The sequence below is a fragment of the Branchiostoma belcheri genome, unplaced genomic scaffold, assembly GCF_001625305.1.
Source record: "Branchiostoma belcheri isolate BF01 breed outbred unplaced genomic scaffold, Haploidv18h27 scaffold492, whole genome shotgun sequence".
Classification (NCBI taxonomy): Eukaryota; Metazoa; Chordata; class Leptocardii; order Amphioxiformes; family Branchiostomatidae; genus Branchiostoma; species Branchiostoma belcheri.
The window spans coordinates 4,377-20,430 of NW_017804123.1; the positions used below are offsets into that span (position 1 = coordinate 4,377).

At 42.2% G+C, this 16,054-nt stretch overlaps 2 protein-coding genes across 2 annotated transcripts in view; both read right to left on the reverse strand.

The window, feature by feature from the left end:
• Positions 1 to 1,128: 1,128 nt before the first annotated feature.
• LOC109479584 (tyrosine kinase receptor Cad96Ca-like) lies at positions 1,129 to 14,689 on the reverse strand. Its single transcript, XM_019781571.1, has 23 exons — positions 14,559 to 14,689; positions 9,368 to 9,667; positions 8,888 to 9,159; positions 8,602 to 8,671; positions 8,289 to 8,386; positions 7,930 to 8,134; positions 7,593 to 7,698; positions 7,286 to 7,432; positions 6,744 to 6,951; positions 6,525 to 6,579; positions 6,109 to 6,199; positions 5,719 to 5,863; positions 5,487 to 5,580; positions 5,179 to 5,300; positions 4,647 to 4,809; positions 4,290 to 4,400; positions 3,729 to 3,922; positions 3,162 to 3,284; positions 2,936 to 3,006; positions 2,745 to 2,785; positions 2,376 to 2,472; positions 1,960 to 2,059; positions 1,129 to 1,737 (listed from the first exon to the last, which is right to left on the reverse strand). Exons 3-23 carry the CDS (start codon positions 8,969 to 8,971, stop codon positions 1,714 to 1,716), a joined length of 2,349 nt encoding a protein of 782 aa, XP_019637130.1. The 5' UTR covers positions 8,972 to 9,159; positions 9,368 to 9,667; positions 14,559 to 14,689; the 3' UTR covers positions 1,129 to 1,713.
• LOC109479582 (Down syndrome cell adhesion molecule homolog) overlaps positions 9,067 to 16,054 on the reverse strand; it is a 7,904-nt gene continuing 916 nt past the window's right edge. Inside the window, exons 2-4 of the mRNA XM_019781568.1 lie at positions 14,679 to 14,864; positions 9,438 to 9,667; positions 9,067 to 9,159 (exon numbers count right to left, since the gene is read on the reverse strand). Coding sequence (XP_019637127.1) covers positions 9,067 to 9,159; positions 9,438 to 9,667; positions 14,679 to 14,864 — 509 coding nt within the window. The remainder of the gene's footprint in view (positions 9,160 to 9,437; positions 9,668 to 14,678; positions 14,865 to 16,054) is intronic.

Consider the following 16,054-nt stretch of genomic DNA (forward strand, 5'->3'; position numbering starts at 1 on the left):
CGCGCAAATGAAATGCAAAACGGCAGGCGGGGCAGAGACACTGGGTTATCACTCAAACTGTTGCATATGTACAAGCTTCAAGACTGCATTTGGCTCATTACAATATTCAAGTAGGTCATTATAATATTAAATGAGATCTTTGCTGTGGTTAACCGTGGGACGCCTTACACCAACTGAGCGATAACTCAAGAACCGGTTGACGTATTGTCGTGATTTTTGGTATGTAGGTAGTTGAAGTGATGCTTGACATAATCAGATGGCAATTATGCAAATCAGGAGCTAATTTGCATAATTAATGAGGAAATTCTATAAATCTGCTTTGTTCGATAATAGAACTATGAAACACTTGTGGCATCTACTTGAGAACGAGAAAAACATCTGAGGATATAGATTATGTAAATGAGGACCTAATTTGCATAATTAATGGAAATGTTTATAATTCCATAGTTGTAACTGCTGCACCCCGAATTTATACTTGCCACATTTGGAAGTTAAGTGAAGGTGAACATCAATAAACATAATTTATTCAAATCATGACCTAATTTGCATAATTTATGTGGAAGTGCTATAATAGCCTTTTTGTTAATAGAAGACTGTCATTGGGTGGAGAATATGATCAACTGATATAATCCATGCAAATGAGGCTCTTATTTACAAAATCAATGATTAAAATTGTATAATTCATCACCCGCAAGGGTTAACATTATTTGGCGAAGGTATGAGATCGTGGAACTCTTGTTTGTACATACTTCGATGTTTTTTTAGATGTGTTTGTGATCTATCTATCTATCTATCTATCTATCTATCTATCTATCTATATACAGATTTATATATCTATCTATCTCTCTCTCCCTCTCTCTCCCTCTCTCTCTATATATATATATATATGAAGAGAGAGACAGGCATAAGAGAGAGACAGATATGAAATATAAGAGACAAATATAAGAGAGAGACAGATATAAAATACAAAGGAAAATTGTTCAGCATTCAGCATCTACGGACAACCCCTATTAGTTTTACACACACACACACACACACACACACACACACACACATATATATATATATATATATGTACTTCTTATAAGTACACTACTGTGAGGCTGAAGGATTCTATCATGATACAAACCTGTAATTGACAGCAATTTTAGAATTTGCAGTGCCGGGTGATTTGGTTATCAACCTACTGGACATTGGTAGCAGGTATAAGATGTATGTTGGCAATTTTTGTTTCAGTCTCCATCTTGTTTTAGCTGCAGACTGTCAGGGATTTTCTTTTTTTTTAACATAACTGTTATTCTTGGTTACATAAATTAAAACATACATAATGTAAATATCTTGATGATAAAAATGTAAGCAATTAATGGACATGACAAAAATGAATCTTCAAGGGAGTAGTATAATGTTCCATAATTAGTGTAATATATTTGTTCTTATGTTCTTACAGTGAATTGTCCTTAATATACATGTATTTTTTATTATGATGCAGCTTGTGCAGTATATGTACTGTGTTTGTGACAAAAATGAATCACAAGGGAGTAGTATAATGTTCCATAATTAGTGTAAGATATTCGTTCTTATGCTTGATATTCCTAGTAGGATTGTATAGATACTAGTAAGTCATTCCGGCTATATGATATTTAGAAAATGATTGAAAGTTTCATTCTTGTCAAAAGGATTCTTCTCCGTCTCTCTCATTCTATCCGCAGTTTCTTACCTCAACAATGAGGCATATGTCTGCAAAAGAAACAAACAATACTTTGCTGGTTTCCAAATTCAAGACAATCGTTGATCGCAGCCATCCTATGCCATCCTACGCCCTGGTACTGATTTATTTACCTGGTCCAAGATAGAGCTGCAGAAGCTGGATAGGTCTGCTACAAAGAGGAATTAGGGATGAAATATACCGTTTGTAGCATAAAGTTAAACAAAAGTCGTGCATTTCAGAGAAAACGCTACCTTGTAATCTTGAATGATCCGGTCCAGAGTCACCTTCAGGTCCGGGAAAGTTGGTCTGTTCTCAGGGAGGGTTTCCCAACAGCACCTCATCACATCGTAACTGTTGGGTACAGAATATTTGCATCAACGGAACAGGCCTGAAATTCTATCATAAGCTGATAGGGCGTAAGTCTTCTCATTAGTGGAACTGTGCAATAGCCAATACAAAAACCGTCACTGAACTACACTAAAACTACGAAGGCCCAGAGTGACAAAAGTGGCAGCCTCTAGATCTAGAGGTGCGCTCACAGGCCTCCCCAGAGGTTTTTGCACACGGCACATGGCTAGATGCGGAGTTCTGAGGGCACCTCTGCGGAGGCCGCAACCTTTGTCGTTCTAGGCTTATGAATAAAACAAGGCTGAATACAAGGGCGTACATCTCCTGAGGACATAGAGCAGGTTTCTCCAGTCTGTAGCCATCCGGCAACAGTTTCATGAGGTCTTTGCCGGTCATCCGACCGTACGGCTTCTTACCTGGAGGATTAAGTATATCACGGTTTAACACAAAATTGTACTTGTGGCCATACATATATTGAGACATTCAGACAAGGTACCTACATGTAAATCATGAAGAACGTATATATCACAGAACAGCGGAAACGGTTGTGTAAAGCATTGAAAGAATGCAATATCACATTTCATAGCTGCTGATGGCGCATAATGACGTTGTGTCAAAAACATGTTTCATTGAATATGTACCTCTTCTCTTGCAAAGTGCGTCAAATACATTGTCTGTGCTTCCTTACCCATTGTCATGATCTCCCACAGAAGGACTCCAAAGGACCACCTGAAACATGGAAAATACAACACGTCTATATTCTCTTTTAACTTCATCCTGTACATCGATATGAATTCTATACTACACAGATGCAAATAAATAGATTTATGAATTGTAGCTATGTGTAGATGTATAAAAGTGCCAATAGCATATACATACACATCACTCTGTGTGGTGTACGTGTGGTAGAAAAGGGACTCGTATGCCATCCAACGGACGGGAAGCTGGCTCTGTGTTAGGAAAAAAGGAAAAGGAAAATATGATCAGAACACATTAGATTGACATATTTTGCAAACGACTCATATCTATTTCACAGCAGCCTCATTAATTGGCTTTTCAAGATTATACTAGTTTTAAAGACTATCAGAAGACGGAGATATGATACCTTAGTGCTTTTGACGTACTCAGACTCCTCGTAGATATCCCGCGACAGACCAAAGTCGGAGATCTTGGCCGTCAGGTCCTTCCCGAGGAGCACGTTCCTGGCGGCAAGGTCACGGTGGACACACTGGATGGACGAACGTTACATTGTCATACCATATGAGCATAGTGCAGTTATATAACACGTGACAGAAACCAGGAAAAACATGAGCTTTTACATTCATCATTTAGAAATGTCAAGGTTAGCATAGATCTAGAGGCTGATGGACAACGATACAGGTTTATAATATGATGTATTTTCTAACCGACTTTCGGTCGCCTTTTTATGTTCCTTCCCCAGTATCTTTCTTTCTTAGATTCTATTTCAACATTGTCTATCATGCAGTGCGTCTTTCGTCTCCCCACCTTAAGATTATCTGTACGTTGTAGTTACTTGTCATCACAACAACATATGATGTGCTAGGTCGGACTATATAGACACGATTTTGAACGTAAAATAGGGCCATGGTCAGATCTCCAGATGCATTTGTGTCTAGAAAAATCAGCAAACGTGCTGTTGTGTACATTGTACCTGCATGGCTGCCAGATGACTCATCCCATTCGCGATGTCAATACCGAACAGAATGAGCTGGTCCATCGGCAGCTGAACCCCGGAGGTGGGGATGTTTTTGTCGTCTGTCTGGTCCATCTCCTCAGGACGGTTGTCCTTCAGCCAGTCCTTCAGACAGCCGTTTGGTGCGAACTCAACCACAAGTGCCAGAGGACCTAGAGTGGATGAACGGATTGATTGATAGATCGCTAATCTGACAAACATTTTCTGACATCATTCGTACCTTTGGGAAAATGACAGCGCTAAGATGGAATTCAACCGGTTTCGACTTTATTCAGTCTTTCTCAAGAATGACAGAGATCGGGCCACTCGTCTTTCTATACCTTTTCCTGTGCTTGTCTAGTGCAGCTGGCGCTCTGTAGCCTGGTATCCAGTCTATCGTGGTTGGGGCAGCCAGTCATCGGGGCTCTAATAGTTTTCGCCCGCCTAGCTCAACAGACCGCCCGGTAGAAGTTACACCTGTGCACGTGATAGAAGTATTGACCTCACATCGCGAAATTTGAATTTTAACCCTAGTATTACCTTCAACTGTGCATGCGCCAACCAGACTGATGATGTTGTCATGACGACCGACAGTGACCAGAATCTCCAGCTCCCCCAACAGGTCCTCTTTGTCCCTGTCTTCGGCAGATGCTGGAAAATTAAGATAGTAAAAAGAAAGATACCACAGTCATTATCTATATCTTACTACTTGTAACAAGGAAAACAGATTTTCAAGCGTTTCTTTTACCCCTATAGTCCATTTTTCTCTTAAACAATATGATGGCTATTGATGCTAGCATGCGACCAGGCAGCATGCTTGCTTTGGTATGTCGAAGGACATGTGTTTATATGAATGTTAAGGGCATGTGTTTATTATGTGCAATGAATGAAAGGCACCTTTCAGTGTCTTGACTGCCACGGTCTGAGTGACACCTCTCTTCCTCAGCTCCCCCAGACGGACCTCTCCAAACTGTCCCTTCCCCAGGACTTTACCGAGCGTCAGACTGGACCTGGGGATTTCCCAGTCAGCGTGAACAGGTTTGCTGCTTTCAGCGGAGTCCTTAAAGTGAGGGGATAACGAATACATGTATTTGCCTGGCTAAAAGCCATCAGCAGCAGTCAACTACCTCATCACAAAGTACGAAGATGTTGTATCACAGATATACTACGTAGAAATCTAATCGTCTTTCTGGAAAGCACGCAACGTTAAGCAACATTGCCATTATTTGGATGGTCCTGAAGTCTGGGAGCAGAGAAATGTCCCTTGCATTGTATTGTGGCCATGTGTAACACCATGACCTTTTTTTAAATCATTCACTCTTATGAAACATTAGAGTTCACATTGCAGACTTAAATTGAAAAGGGTTAGTGAATGAAGATAGATACATGGCAATCTTGGGTAATCGATGAGACAGAAAAGGAGGCAAACCGAATTGTCCTTCAGCTCCTGCAGTGCTTTCTGTAGTTTGACCCTCGGTCCGATCTCAGGAATGAGCTCAGCAAGCACAGAGTCGCTCAGATTCGAGACTACATCTCCATCTATCTTGTGTCCTGAGAAACAGACACCACATCAACAAGCAGTATATCATTTTATCAACATGGACAGTATAGATACATGTATCATCTTTCCTCCGAATCCGTATTGATGTAGCCTTAGCATGATGCAGCGGAAGAATCACAATTAACCCTTTTTCCCCTGCTTAAAAAAAAAGAAACGATGAGCAGAACGGAACTTACGCCTAAATGCTGCAGCGTACTGCCCAAAACCCCTGCACCTCAGGAATTCCACTACGTCGTCCACAGTGACAAGGTCTTGGATGCAGTAAATGGTCTGTAGCAGAAAGCAGTGAATGGTAAATTGTAGCAGAAAGCAGTAAATGGTAAATTGTAGTAGAAAACAGTCATCATCAGTTGAAGTGAAGCATGAAAAAAAAAGTGCATTCAAATTACTATATAATTGTATAGTTACCGTTTCATAAAGATAATTGTCTTCATCCAGCGTCTTACATGCAGGATTTTCAGCTGATTCCGTGGCGGAGGGCTCGTCTCCTTTGATTATCTTCAGATCTAGCTGAACACCTGGAGCATGCTGGTCGTCATTGGCTTTTCTTTTCCTTTAACATATCGAAGATGAATGAAGATGAACTATGAATGATTTATGTTGTAAACAAGCATCGAAAGTTAGCATTGTACATCACGGCTGCCAGTCATGCTGTTGTTGATACAAATAAACCAATAAGTAAACAAACAAACAAACAAACAAGCAAAACAAGCAAACAAGATTACAGTCGTTACACAGGGTGCTTAATCATGACACATTAATGGATTGCGTTTTCTTTGAATAGAGGCTTTATTTTACTTGTAACATATGATCCCTACTGTCACCAGCACAGCCACCAGTAGAGCAGCCGCAACGCCAGCGATGATGGGGACGAGAGGAACAGTTTCTTCTATAAGGGAATAGAAGGGAAAGATAGTCACATCAATCATTTACGTTGGGAAAATAATACACCACTATTGCATTGTTACTAACAACACAGTTAGAGAGTTGTTATTAACAATGATCGTCCATTACGTTTTCTCTTGAGAATCCTTGAAAAGCTAAAAGGGAATTAAACCATCGGGTACCATGCACTTTTTATTTTTTTCAGAAGCTTCTGGCCCCATACGTTGCAGGCGAAGATAATAAACTTAAAGGCAATTGTAAATATTAAATGGAAGGAAAAACAGTTCATAGATATAAATATGTATCATTCTGTAATCCATTGGATTTACCTTGGTTGTCCATTTCTGTGATAACAGGTTCCATGTACCCACTTGTCGTGAATAACTGAAAATGGAAACGTTTCCAATGGATAAGGGCGTACAAACTGTCAATTAATGCAGTTCATATGTAATTGCTGGGCACAGAAATATGAATTGAACAATTACCAAAATCTAGGGTGGAAACTCTAAAGATGACCAAATTTAAACGTTCAACTACATTATACATACTTTTTCCGTGTTCCGCTTGCGTCTCCTGGCTCCAGAGTCCACGTAACATCGCACTGCTGCTGTGTACTTGCTCCCTGACTGGAGCTTCTTATTACCAGGAGTCTGTGCCCGCCTAGGATCGGCGAGTTCACTCCGCTCACAGCACCACTCGTGACCACAGGGTCCCCCGTCGCCGATCTGTACTGCATCGGTTCTTTTGTAGTCGTCTCTGATGGAGGAATGCACAGAGTGTTACAAAGCATGCATCGTCATTGCATTGAAACCACTTTGCAAAATTCTGCTTTACAAAAACGAAAGCTTTACTTCGAGATGTTGAGTAAACTGCCACGAAGCACATGTAATTCTTACATAACAAAGCATAGAAAAGCCTGTGATGACGATACAAACTACAACATTTCACTATTAGACGCCATATTTGTAACCATCCCTGAAACGGATGCTATAGCATGTTTCGCCGAGTGTAATGTGTTCTGGTAATGGTAAGCTACAATGTAGTATCTTTTGTAGAAAGATCTATGGTTCATAATATGAAAGAAACTTACGTCGAAAGTGACAAAGCCACGTAAGGTTCAGTTTTTCCGCCATCAGGAGCGTCCTCTGTAAGTATGACGTCAGGTTCTCCAACTCTTGTTTTCAGGTCATCAAGGCTCTCGGTTTTAGTCATTGTGATGACGATGACTTGGCAGCAACTGTAGAGGATTAATTATGGCAAACCATGCGTAAAACTGGCCTCTGTCATTGTGAAAAGAGGCAAATAAAGAATAGATGGAAAATAATCGACAATGTAGTTGATTCCTCAACTGTTCAACTGTTGCTCATGATAACAAAGAAATGTATGGACACACGTACCGTACAGGACCATTCCTCTCGTTCACTTTCGGAAGAACCATGGGAAAAGATGTTGCCGAAGCGATCGGGGGTGGGCCGGTAGGGAGTACTGGAGGCGGCGGTGGTTCTACATATGGTAAAAGAATACATGTATTACTTAGGTAAGGTACCTTTTCACGTACTGCAAAATTGACCATCTGTCAGAAAAGTATAAATGCTACTATAGCATTGTGAATGCTACTATAGCATTGTGTGAGCTACAAAACGTCACCATGAGCTACATTGTTCTCTTGTCTAAATTGTTGTTTGGAGATGATATGCAGGTGTGTCTACAAGTCGTAATATGACTATTTCTCACCAACTCTTGAGACCCGACAAGTGACCTCCTCCCCCTTGTCTCCCTCGGCACAGGTTACCGCCCGGACTGTGACTCGGACCAAGGAGTTGGCGGGAAGTTCAGCCAGTGACTTGGACCACTGTTGTTCATCCAAACCCAACGGGTCACGGCTGATGACAGGTTCAGACGCGTCAGGATCAGGAAGTGGCGTGTCGACATATATAACCTGTGCGGAAAAATCACAGTTAGTTAACAACTGGTCTAGCTATAGTGCGTGTCACATCTTTTAAGAATTTTGTGGTAACGTTATTGTAGGATGAAAATGTCATCACAAAACGCGGCTTTTTCTGAATCATGTCAATTCCAAGGACTGTACCTACATTGTACCCAGTCAGCCTCCCTCGGGTTACTGTAGGAGCTGTCCAGTTCACTCCACATTCACTGCTTGCCAGTTTTGTCACAGTCGGGGCATTTGGGCCTAATTAAGATGAGATTATTGTTTGTCGGATGGAGATGCGACATTCAAGCAATTCGTAAGTGGTTGTGGACCACAACCACTTACGAATTGCTTGAATGTCGCAAACTTGTGGATGTCCTTACAGACCGCAGGGAATTATATTAGATATGATCATCACAATGCATACAACTTTACGGGCACAAATTTGTGTTCCTGATTTGAAAACTTATACTTACATCCGTCACTCGTACGGGCTATATATGGATGGCTCTCGTGCCCACGATAGAAGGTGTTAATGGCCGATATCTGTCAGACGTAAATGGTCCAAAACAGATGAGTCAGTACAAGTTAGCCTATTCCTTAGCCTAACTAAATTGTGCTAAGAATGCATCATTGCAGGATCAATCACTAGCATTGGGCACCTTTTTTAATGAAATTCTTAAAGTATCCATATATATAGGTCATTTACAGAAAACATTTGATGGTTCGCAATTGGATCAAGACGTTACAGTTTTGACTCACAGTGACAGAGTAGTTGTTGGCAGGCTGCAGGAGTGACGATGTGACCACAGCTGCCAGGTTCTCCTGCTGCAGTCCTGACGTCATGTTCTCCTGGTAGAACGGTTCCCCGCCGGTCCTGTTGTACAGGCTGACTCGGTACGCCTGCAGCTGACCGTGGATGTGGTCAGGGCGCCGCCAGGCTACACGCAGCTGGACCGGCCGGGGGAAGTTTGGCGTCCGGCAGTTACAGTCGTGCTGGTCTGTAAACGTCTGGACAACTGGGGCTGTTGGGTCTGGGAGTCATGGATACATAAGAATGTATGATGTAGATATTGTAGCTTTTGTAGACTCGTATGTTGAGAATCTCTCGCAGTAATGTTTACATCATAGATGTGTACGGGATACTAAAACCAACACTGTACTGAAATGTCTTCCGTGCTATTAACACTCTCGTCAACATTCTACAGAAGCTATTGATATTCAGTACAGTGCAGTACTCACAATATTCCAGTGTCCTTGTGCTGTTACAGTCGCTGAAGTGTCCTCCTCCTGCACTTGTCGCCCCCCGCACCCGGAATGTGTAGTTTGTGTACGGAACCAGGTCTCCGATAACGGTAGTGGTGCTGCCGTCTGACGTGGTAACTTGATGGGAAAACTCTGCTGTTTCGCACGTCACCGATACCCCGTACTGGACAGTGTAGCTGCGGATGACTCCGTTGGTTCTCAGCGGAGGTTGCCAGGTCAGGTGCACGGTGTCGTGAGATATCTGCGCGGCTTGCAAACCGTGTGGAGGGCCCGGTGCTGTTGATATGGAACAGATTTACCGGACTGAACAACATGCAAAGACGGACTTTATGAAAAAGCTCATATTAAAATATTATATTTTTTGCAAGGATCAATTTAGAAACCAACATAGGAATACGTCGATGAAGGTTAGACATCCAGGTAATACGATACGCCAAAAAGCAGTTACTCAAGCAACTGGATATGATTTTGAAAACGTCAGACGTTTCAGCTAGTATCCACTAGCTTTCGTCAGTGACTGAGAGACCAGAGGGGAAAACAGGTTTATAAGCACAACCTATTGATTGATATGCAAATAAAGTGAAGACAAATTTTTGGAAGTCGAAAAAGGAACAAAGGTCAGACAAGTCAAGACAAGATGATGCAAATTAGTCTGAAAGCTCCTGTTATACAGAACAGGAGCTTAAGTGTTGTCTGTTCTCGGGGCTGGGAGTGCCAAATCCCAAGTGCCGGAAAGATCGACCCGTAGCCCCCCTTCCCTGTTGAGGGTGGGGTTGTACATTCTTTCATATATTGCCTCTTTAACACCCCGTTCCCACCAGCGTGTTTCGCGGTCTAAGATATCCGTGGACTCGAGTTTGAAAGAGTGACCCTGGTTGTGTTGTAGGTGGTGGAAAATAGCTGAGGAGTAGCCGTTGGCACTAGGTCGGCAATGTTCTTTGTATCTTACTTTGAGCGGTCGACTTGTCTCTCCGATGTAGGTGTTGTTACAATTGGGCTCCTCACATTTGAGTCTGTAAATAACATTCGCCTTGGTACCTTTGTGAGGTCGGTCCTTAGGGTGTACCAGTCTTTGTCTGAGGGTTGAGTGAGGTTTGAAATTAGTGGCTATGTTGAAGTTTTGGAAGATCCGTCGGAGTTTCTCAGATACTCGTCTCGTCGGAAAATGACACGTCAGCTTTATGGAACTTAAAGGCTTACCCTGACAATATTGTATATATTCGAAGCAATTTAGTAACTCACAAGTTTTATTGTTGATTTTAGTCATAATTAGTTAAATGACCTCTGGCCTCAACCTCAATTATTTTAATGTGTAATTGCAATGATTGTATGTATTCAGTGCTTGTATTTTATGTGTTGTACTGTTAATGAGCCCTGGAAGATTAGCCCCTCATGGGGCTAAAGGGCATCTCAATAAATCAAATCAAACTCCTTGGACATATGGAATAGTGATGTTGGTCTTGTTTTTGTTGGTCAATGGTTTGCACTTCTGGGTTTTCTTAGACTGATCTGAAGGTTTGAGCGCATTGTTGAAAGTCCGGTTTTGGTAGCCACATTTAGCCAGGGCACCTCGGAGGTGTCTATGTTCGTCCGTTTTGGCTTGGTCTGAAGTGATAATGTTGTCTGTACGATGGAAGAGAGTTTTGATCACTGCTAGTTTGTGTTCCAAAGGGTGGTGGGAATCAAAGGCCAGGTACTGATCAGTGTGGGTTGGTTTCCTGTACACTTCGAAACGAAGGTTACCATCTTCCTCTACGATAGTTTTGGTGTCTAGGAAGGGGAGCATGTTGTCATGGCTTGGCTCCTGTGTGAACTTGATGTTGTCATCTATCTGGTTGATGTGGTCAAAGAAATCAGCAGCTACCCTCTTTTTCAATCTGCACCAAGTGTCATCTACATATCGAAACCAGTTGGCCGGGGGAGTGTCATTGAAAGTGCTGAGGGCTTTGTTTTCAAACTTCTCCATGTACAGGTTTACAGCAATTGGTGAAACTGGTGATCCCATAGCACAGCCGTGCATTTGTTGGTAGAACTGTCCTTTGTAGGTAAAGTATGTGCATCCTAAGCAGAGTTCTAGTAGCTCACAAACTTGGTCAACGGATACGTTGGTTCTATCTGCAAGTGTATCGTCGGCTTCCAAGGCTTCCCTGACTACTGACACTGCTTCCTTAGGTGGTATGGAGGTGAAAAGTGAGCACACGAAGTGAGTCATACGAAGTGATGGTTTCATCACCATCTACATGAATGTCTTTGATTTTGTTGACAAAGTCGGCACAATTCTGTACATGGTGCTGAGATTTCCCCACTAGTGGTCCCAAAATCTTGGCTAGAAAACCTGCTAGCTCATAGGTGACAGAGCCTATACTGGAGACTATGGGTCGTAGAGGGACACTTTGTTTGTGGATTTTGGGAAGGCCGTAGAAAGCAGGGGGTTGTTCCGTTGTGGGATTGAGTTTTAGGTAGGTGGGGCGATCCAGAAATCCTTCATTTTGCAATTTCTTGAGAACTGAACTGATTTTCCCTTTAAATTTGTTAGTGGGGTCCTTTTTCAAGGGCATGTAGGTGTCTTTGTCTCCCAATAGGTCCTGTACCTTCCTGTCGTACTGCTCCCTGTCTAAGACTACTGTGCATCTGCCCTTGTCTGCAGGAAGAATCAATATGTCTTGATTGGTGGCCAAATCTTTGAGAGCGCTACGATCTTCCCGTGTGATGTTACTAGCAGGGGGTTTGGAGACTTTCAGGGTGGTAGCTACTTTGGTGCGCAAGGCTTCAGCTTGTCTCTGTGGTAAACGTGCCCGATGAATTGCTGACTCGGTTTCTGTGACAATGTCAATGCTGGGAATCTTGTTGGGCGCTACTGCAAAAAGGATTTCTGGATCGCCCCTTCTCACCTTCTCACCCGATTGCCTGTAGACCATACTGGTCTGTCAGTTGAGAGTCCCAATCAGACTTCTCCAAGCTGTGCGGTTTCCGCACAGCTTTTCGGCTTCTTCAAAGGAAATGTTTGTTCTTTTGGCCAGGATTTTCTTCAGACCATCAGTCCATCTCATCCTGGGTCTGCCAAGGGGTCTTTTTCCAGGAGGTTTCCACTCCACTCCACTCCACTCCACTCTGGATCGCCCCACCTACCTAAAACTCAATCCCACAACGGAACAACCCCCTGCTTTCTACGGCCTTCCCAAAAATCCACAAACAAAGTGTCCCTCTACGACCCATAGTCTCCAGTATAGGCTCTGTCACCTATGAGCTAGCAGGTTTTCTAGCCAAGATTTTGGGACCACTAGCTGGGAAATCTCAGCACCATGTACAGAATAGTGCCGACTTTGTCAACAAAATCAAAGACATTCATGTAGAGGGTGATGAAACCATCACTTCGTATGACGTGTGCTCACTTTTCACCTCCATACCACCTAAGGAAGCAGTGTCAGTAGTCAGGGAAGCCTTGGAAGCCGACGATACACTTGCAGATAGAACCAACGTATCCGTTGACCAAGTTTGTGAGCTACTAGAACTCTGCTTAGGATGCACATACTTTACCTACAAAGGACAGTTCTACCAACAAATGCACGGCTGTGCTATGGGATCACCAGTTTCACCAATTGCTGTAAACCTGTACATGGAGAAGTTTGAAAACAAAGCCCTCAGCACTTTCAATGACACTCCCCCGGCCAACTGGTTTCGATATGTAGATGACACTTGGTGCAGATTGAAAAAGAGGGTAGCTGCTGATTTCTTTGACCACATCAACCAGATAGATGACAACATCAAGTTCACACAGGAGCCAAGCCATGACAACATGCTCCCCTTCCTAGACACCAAAACTATCGTAGAGGAAGATGGTAACCTTCGTTTTGAAGTGTACAGGAAACCAACCCACACTGATCAGTACCTGGCCTTTGATTCCCACCACCCTTTGGAACACAAACTAGCAGTGATCAAAACTCTCTTCCATCGTGCAGACAACATTATCACTTCAGACCAAGCCAAAACGGACGAACATAGACACCTCCGAGGTGCCCTGGCTAAATGTGGCTACCAAAACTGGACTTTCAACAAAGCGCTCAAACCTTACAGATCAGTCTAAGAAAACCCAGAAGTGCAAACCATTGACCAACAAAACAAGACCAACATCACTATTCCATATGTCCAAGGAGTATCTGAGAAACTCCGACGGATCTTCCAAAACTTCAACATAGCCACTAATTTCAAACCTCACTCAACCCTCAGACAAAGACTGGTACACCCTAAGGACCGACCTCACAAAGGTACCAAGGCGAATGTTATTTACAGACTCAAATGTGAGGAGCCCAATTGTAACAACACCTACATCGGAGAGACAAGTCGACCGCTCAAAGTAAGATACAAAGAACATTGCCGACCTAGTGCCAACGGCTACTCCTCAGCTATTTTCCACCACCTACAACACAACCAGGGTCACTCTTTCAAACTCGAGTCCACGGATATCTTAGACCGCGAAACACGCTGGTGGGAACGGGGTGTGAAAGAGGCAATATATGAAAGAATGTACAACCCCACCCTCAACAGGGAAGGGGGCTACGGGTCGATCTTTCCGGCACTTGGGATTTGGCACTCCCAGCCCCGAGAACAGACAACACTTAAGCTCCTGTTCTGTATAACAGGAGCTTTCAGACTAATTTGCATCATCTTGTCTTGACTTGTCTGACCTTTGTTCCTTTTTCGACTTCCAAAAATTTGTCTTCACTTTATTTGCATATCAATCAATAGGTTGTGCTTATAAACCTGTTTTCCCTCTGGTCTCTCAGTCACTGACGAAAGCTAGTGGATACTAGCTGAAACGTCTGACGTTTTCAAAATCATATCCAGTTGCTTGAGTAACTGCTTTTTGGCGCAACATAGGAATATGTTGTGCATTATTTGTTGGGTGTATACAACTTGTCATATCCAAGGATATGCACGCACCTCAATCTAAGCTATGTAGCCAGTTGATGTACGATGTTGCTGTTACAGTAGAAAATAGACTCGTATCAAGCACTTCATACGCTTATGACGTGTCTGAGAATCTGTTTATGCACAGTTATTAAGATTCATTATCATCATCATCTCGTCTGCCGTAGGGGCAACACAGCTTTTAACAATTACATGCACATTAGATGTACAAGATTAAGAAGCTATAATTTGTACTTACGTGCTTCATCTGTAGTTCCACTGGCCCATGAAGGCGGCCAACTCCATCCCAGCGCATTTCTCACATTGACTTGTACATGATACCACACAGCGGGTAACAGGCCAGAGATGCGGACGGTACCGTTTGTGCTGGAAATTCCTGTTGCTCTCCACGGCGAGTGTGGTGTCCATTCACCATCGATGAATCCCCTGTACCTGACCTGGGAGTCGAGGATGTCCAGGTTTCCAGTCATGCCGACAGTCCACGTGACTTGTAGGGCTGTAGAGTTGACGGTGGTGACGCTAAGCCTTACATCGTCCGGACGTTCTGTGTAAGGTAAGAATAAAAAACGGTGTGTGTCATGTATTCACTTATGACATTCCTGATAGCAAGAGAAACAACTTGAAAAAATTCGGTAGTTTCCCAAAATATGACTGAAGATTATATATATATATATATATATATATATATATATATATATATATATATATATATATATATATATATATATATATATCAATTATGTACAAGTTGGTAAGAGAAACATACAATCCACAATATGTAAAAACACACTATTATCCTTGGCTCACCATTTTCGTTCAAGATTGCGGTCAACACGACATTTTATAAATATCCTGGTTACGTCGATGAATGTTAGACTTCAGGTAATGGGATACTCTAAATGATTTTGGAACGATATCCAAATACTGTTATTTGCATTGATATCCAAAACCATTGCTTGAGTAACCACGGCGGTCTGTCACTACGGCATTCTTTCCCATTGCTATGCGCGTTCGAAAAGGTATCGGGTTACAAGACTCTATTTTGGCCTGTTTTGGACTACCCGTAAAATATTTGAAAATACACAAATAATATTTAGGGGTAAATTTCGTCAAATTAAAATGAAATTATCGTCTTAACATCCTTTAAATGTTAGCTTTTTATGTTAAATCAATGATTTTTTTAAATTTCGCTCAGAAAGACGATTATTTTCGGGTTTCCGAGCACAAGTCATATCACGTTTTTAGGCAAACATCGTTCAAACCTGGTTACGTATATTACCCCAGATCCCCGATTTTTATATTTTTCGCAGACTAGGAATAAGACAAAAAATCGTGTTTTAGGGATTTTTTTAATTTCTTGATTTTAAGTCTAGTTTTTGTCAACATATTGGTGAAAAAATTGCTATTTTTTTTACATTTTTTCTCACTAAATTACCCATAATTCAAAATTGAGGCCATTTTTCAAAAATCCCTAAAACACGATTTTCGGGACAACCGTTACAGTCATTTTGAGCCGTAAATGGGGTATGTTTGACTCTCCATGTTTCCAGGTTTGAACGAGTTTTGGAGACATGTCATATCGCCAGAAAGTGTGCATTGTGTAATTCATACTGGTGTAAAGAATCATTACAGGATTCAAGGTCACTCAAGGATACGACAGTAGCTTCGCTACATGTTACGTGTCCACCAAAAATAATAGCGGACATGTACTGTCCAGGAAACTGCTTGTATCTA

What these genes read in the sequence shown, in the direction of transcription:
- LOC109479584 (XM_019781571.1), bottom strand. Translation starts at nt 8,971, where the DNA reads ATGACGTCAGGACTGCAGCAGGAGAACCTGGCAGCTGTGGTCACATCG. An exon ending in AGTACGTCAAAAGCACTAAG is followed by an intron (nt 3,007 to 3,161) that starts GTATCATATCTC and finishes TTCCTAACACAG; the next exon opens with AGCCAGCTTCCCGTCCGTTG. An exon ending in GGATCATTCAAGATTACAAG is followed by an intron (nt 1,738 to 1,959) that starts GTAGCGTTTTCT and finishes TTTCTTTTGCAG; the next exon opens with ACATATGCCTCATTGTTGAG.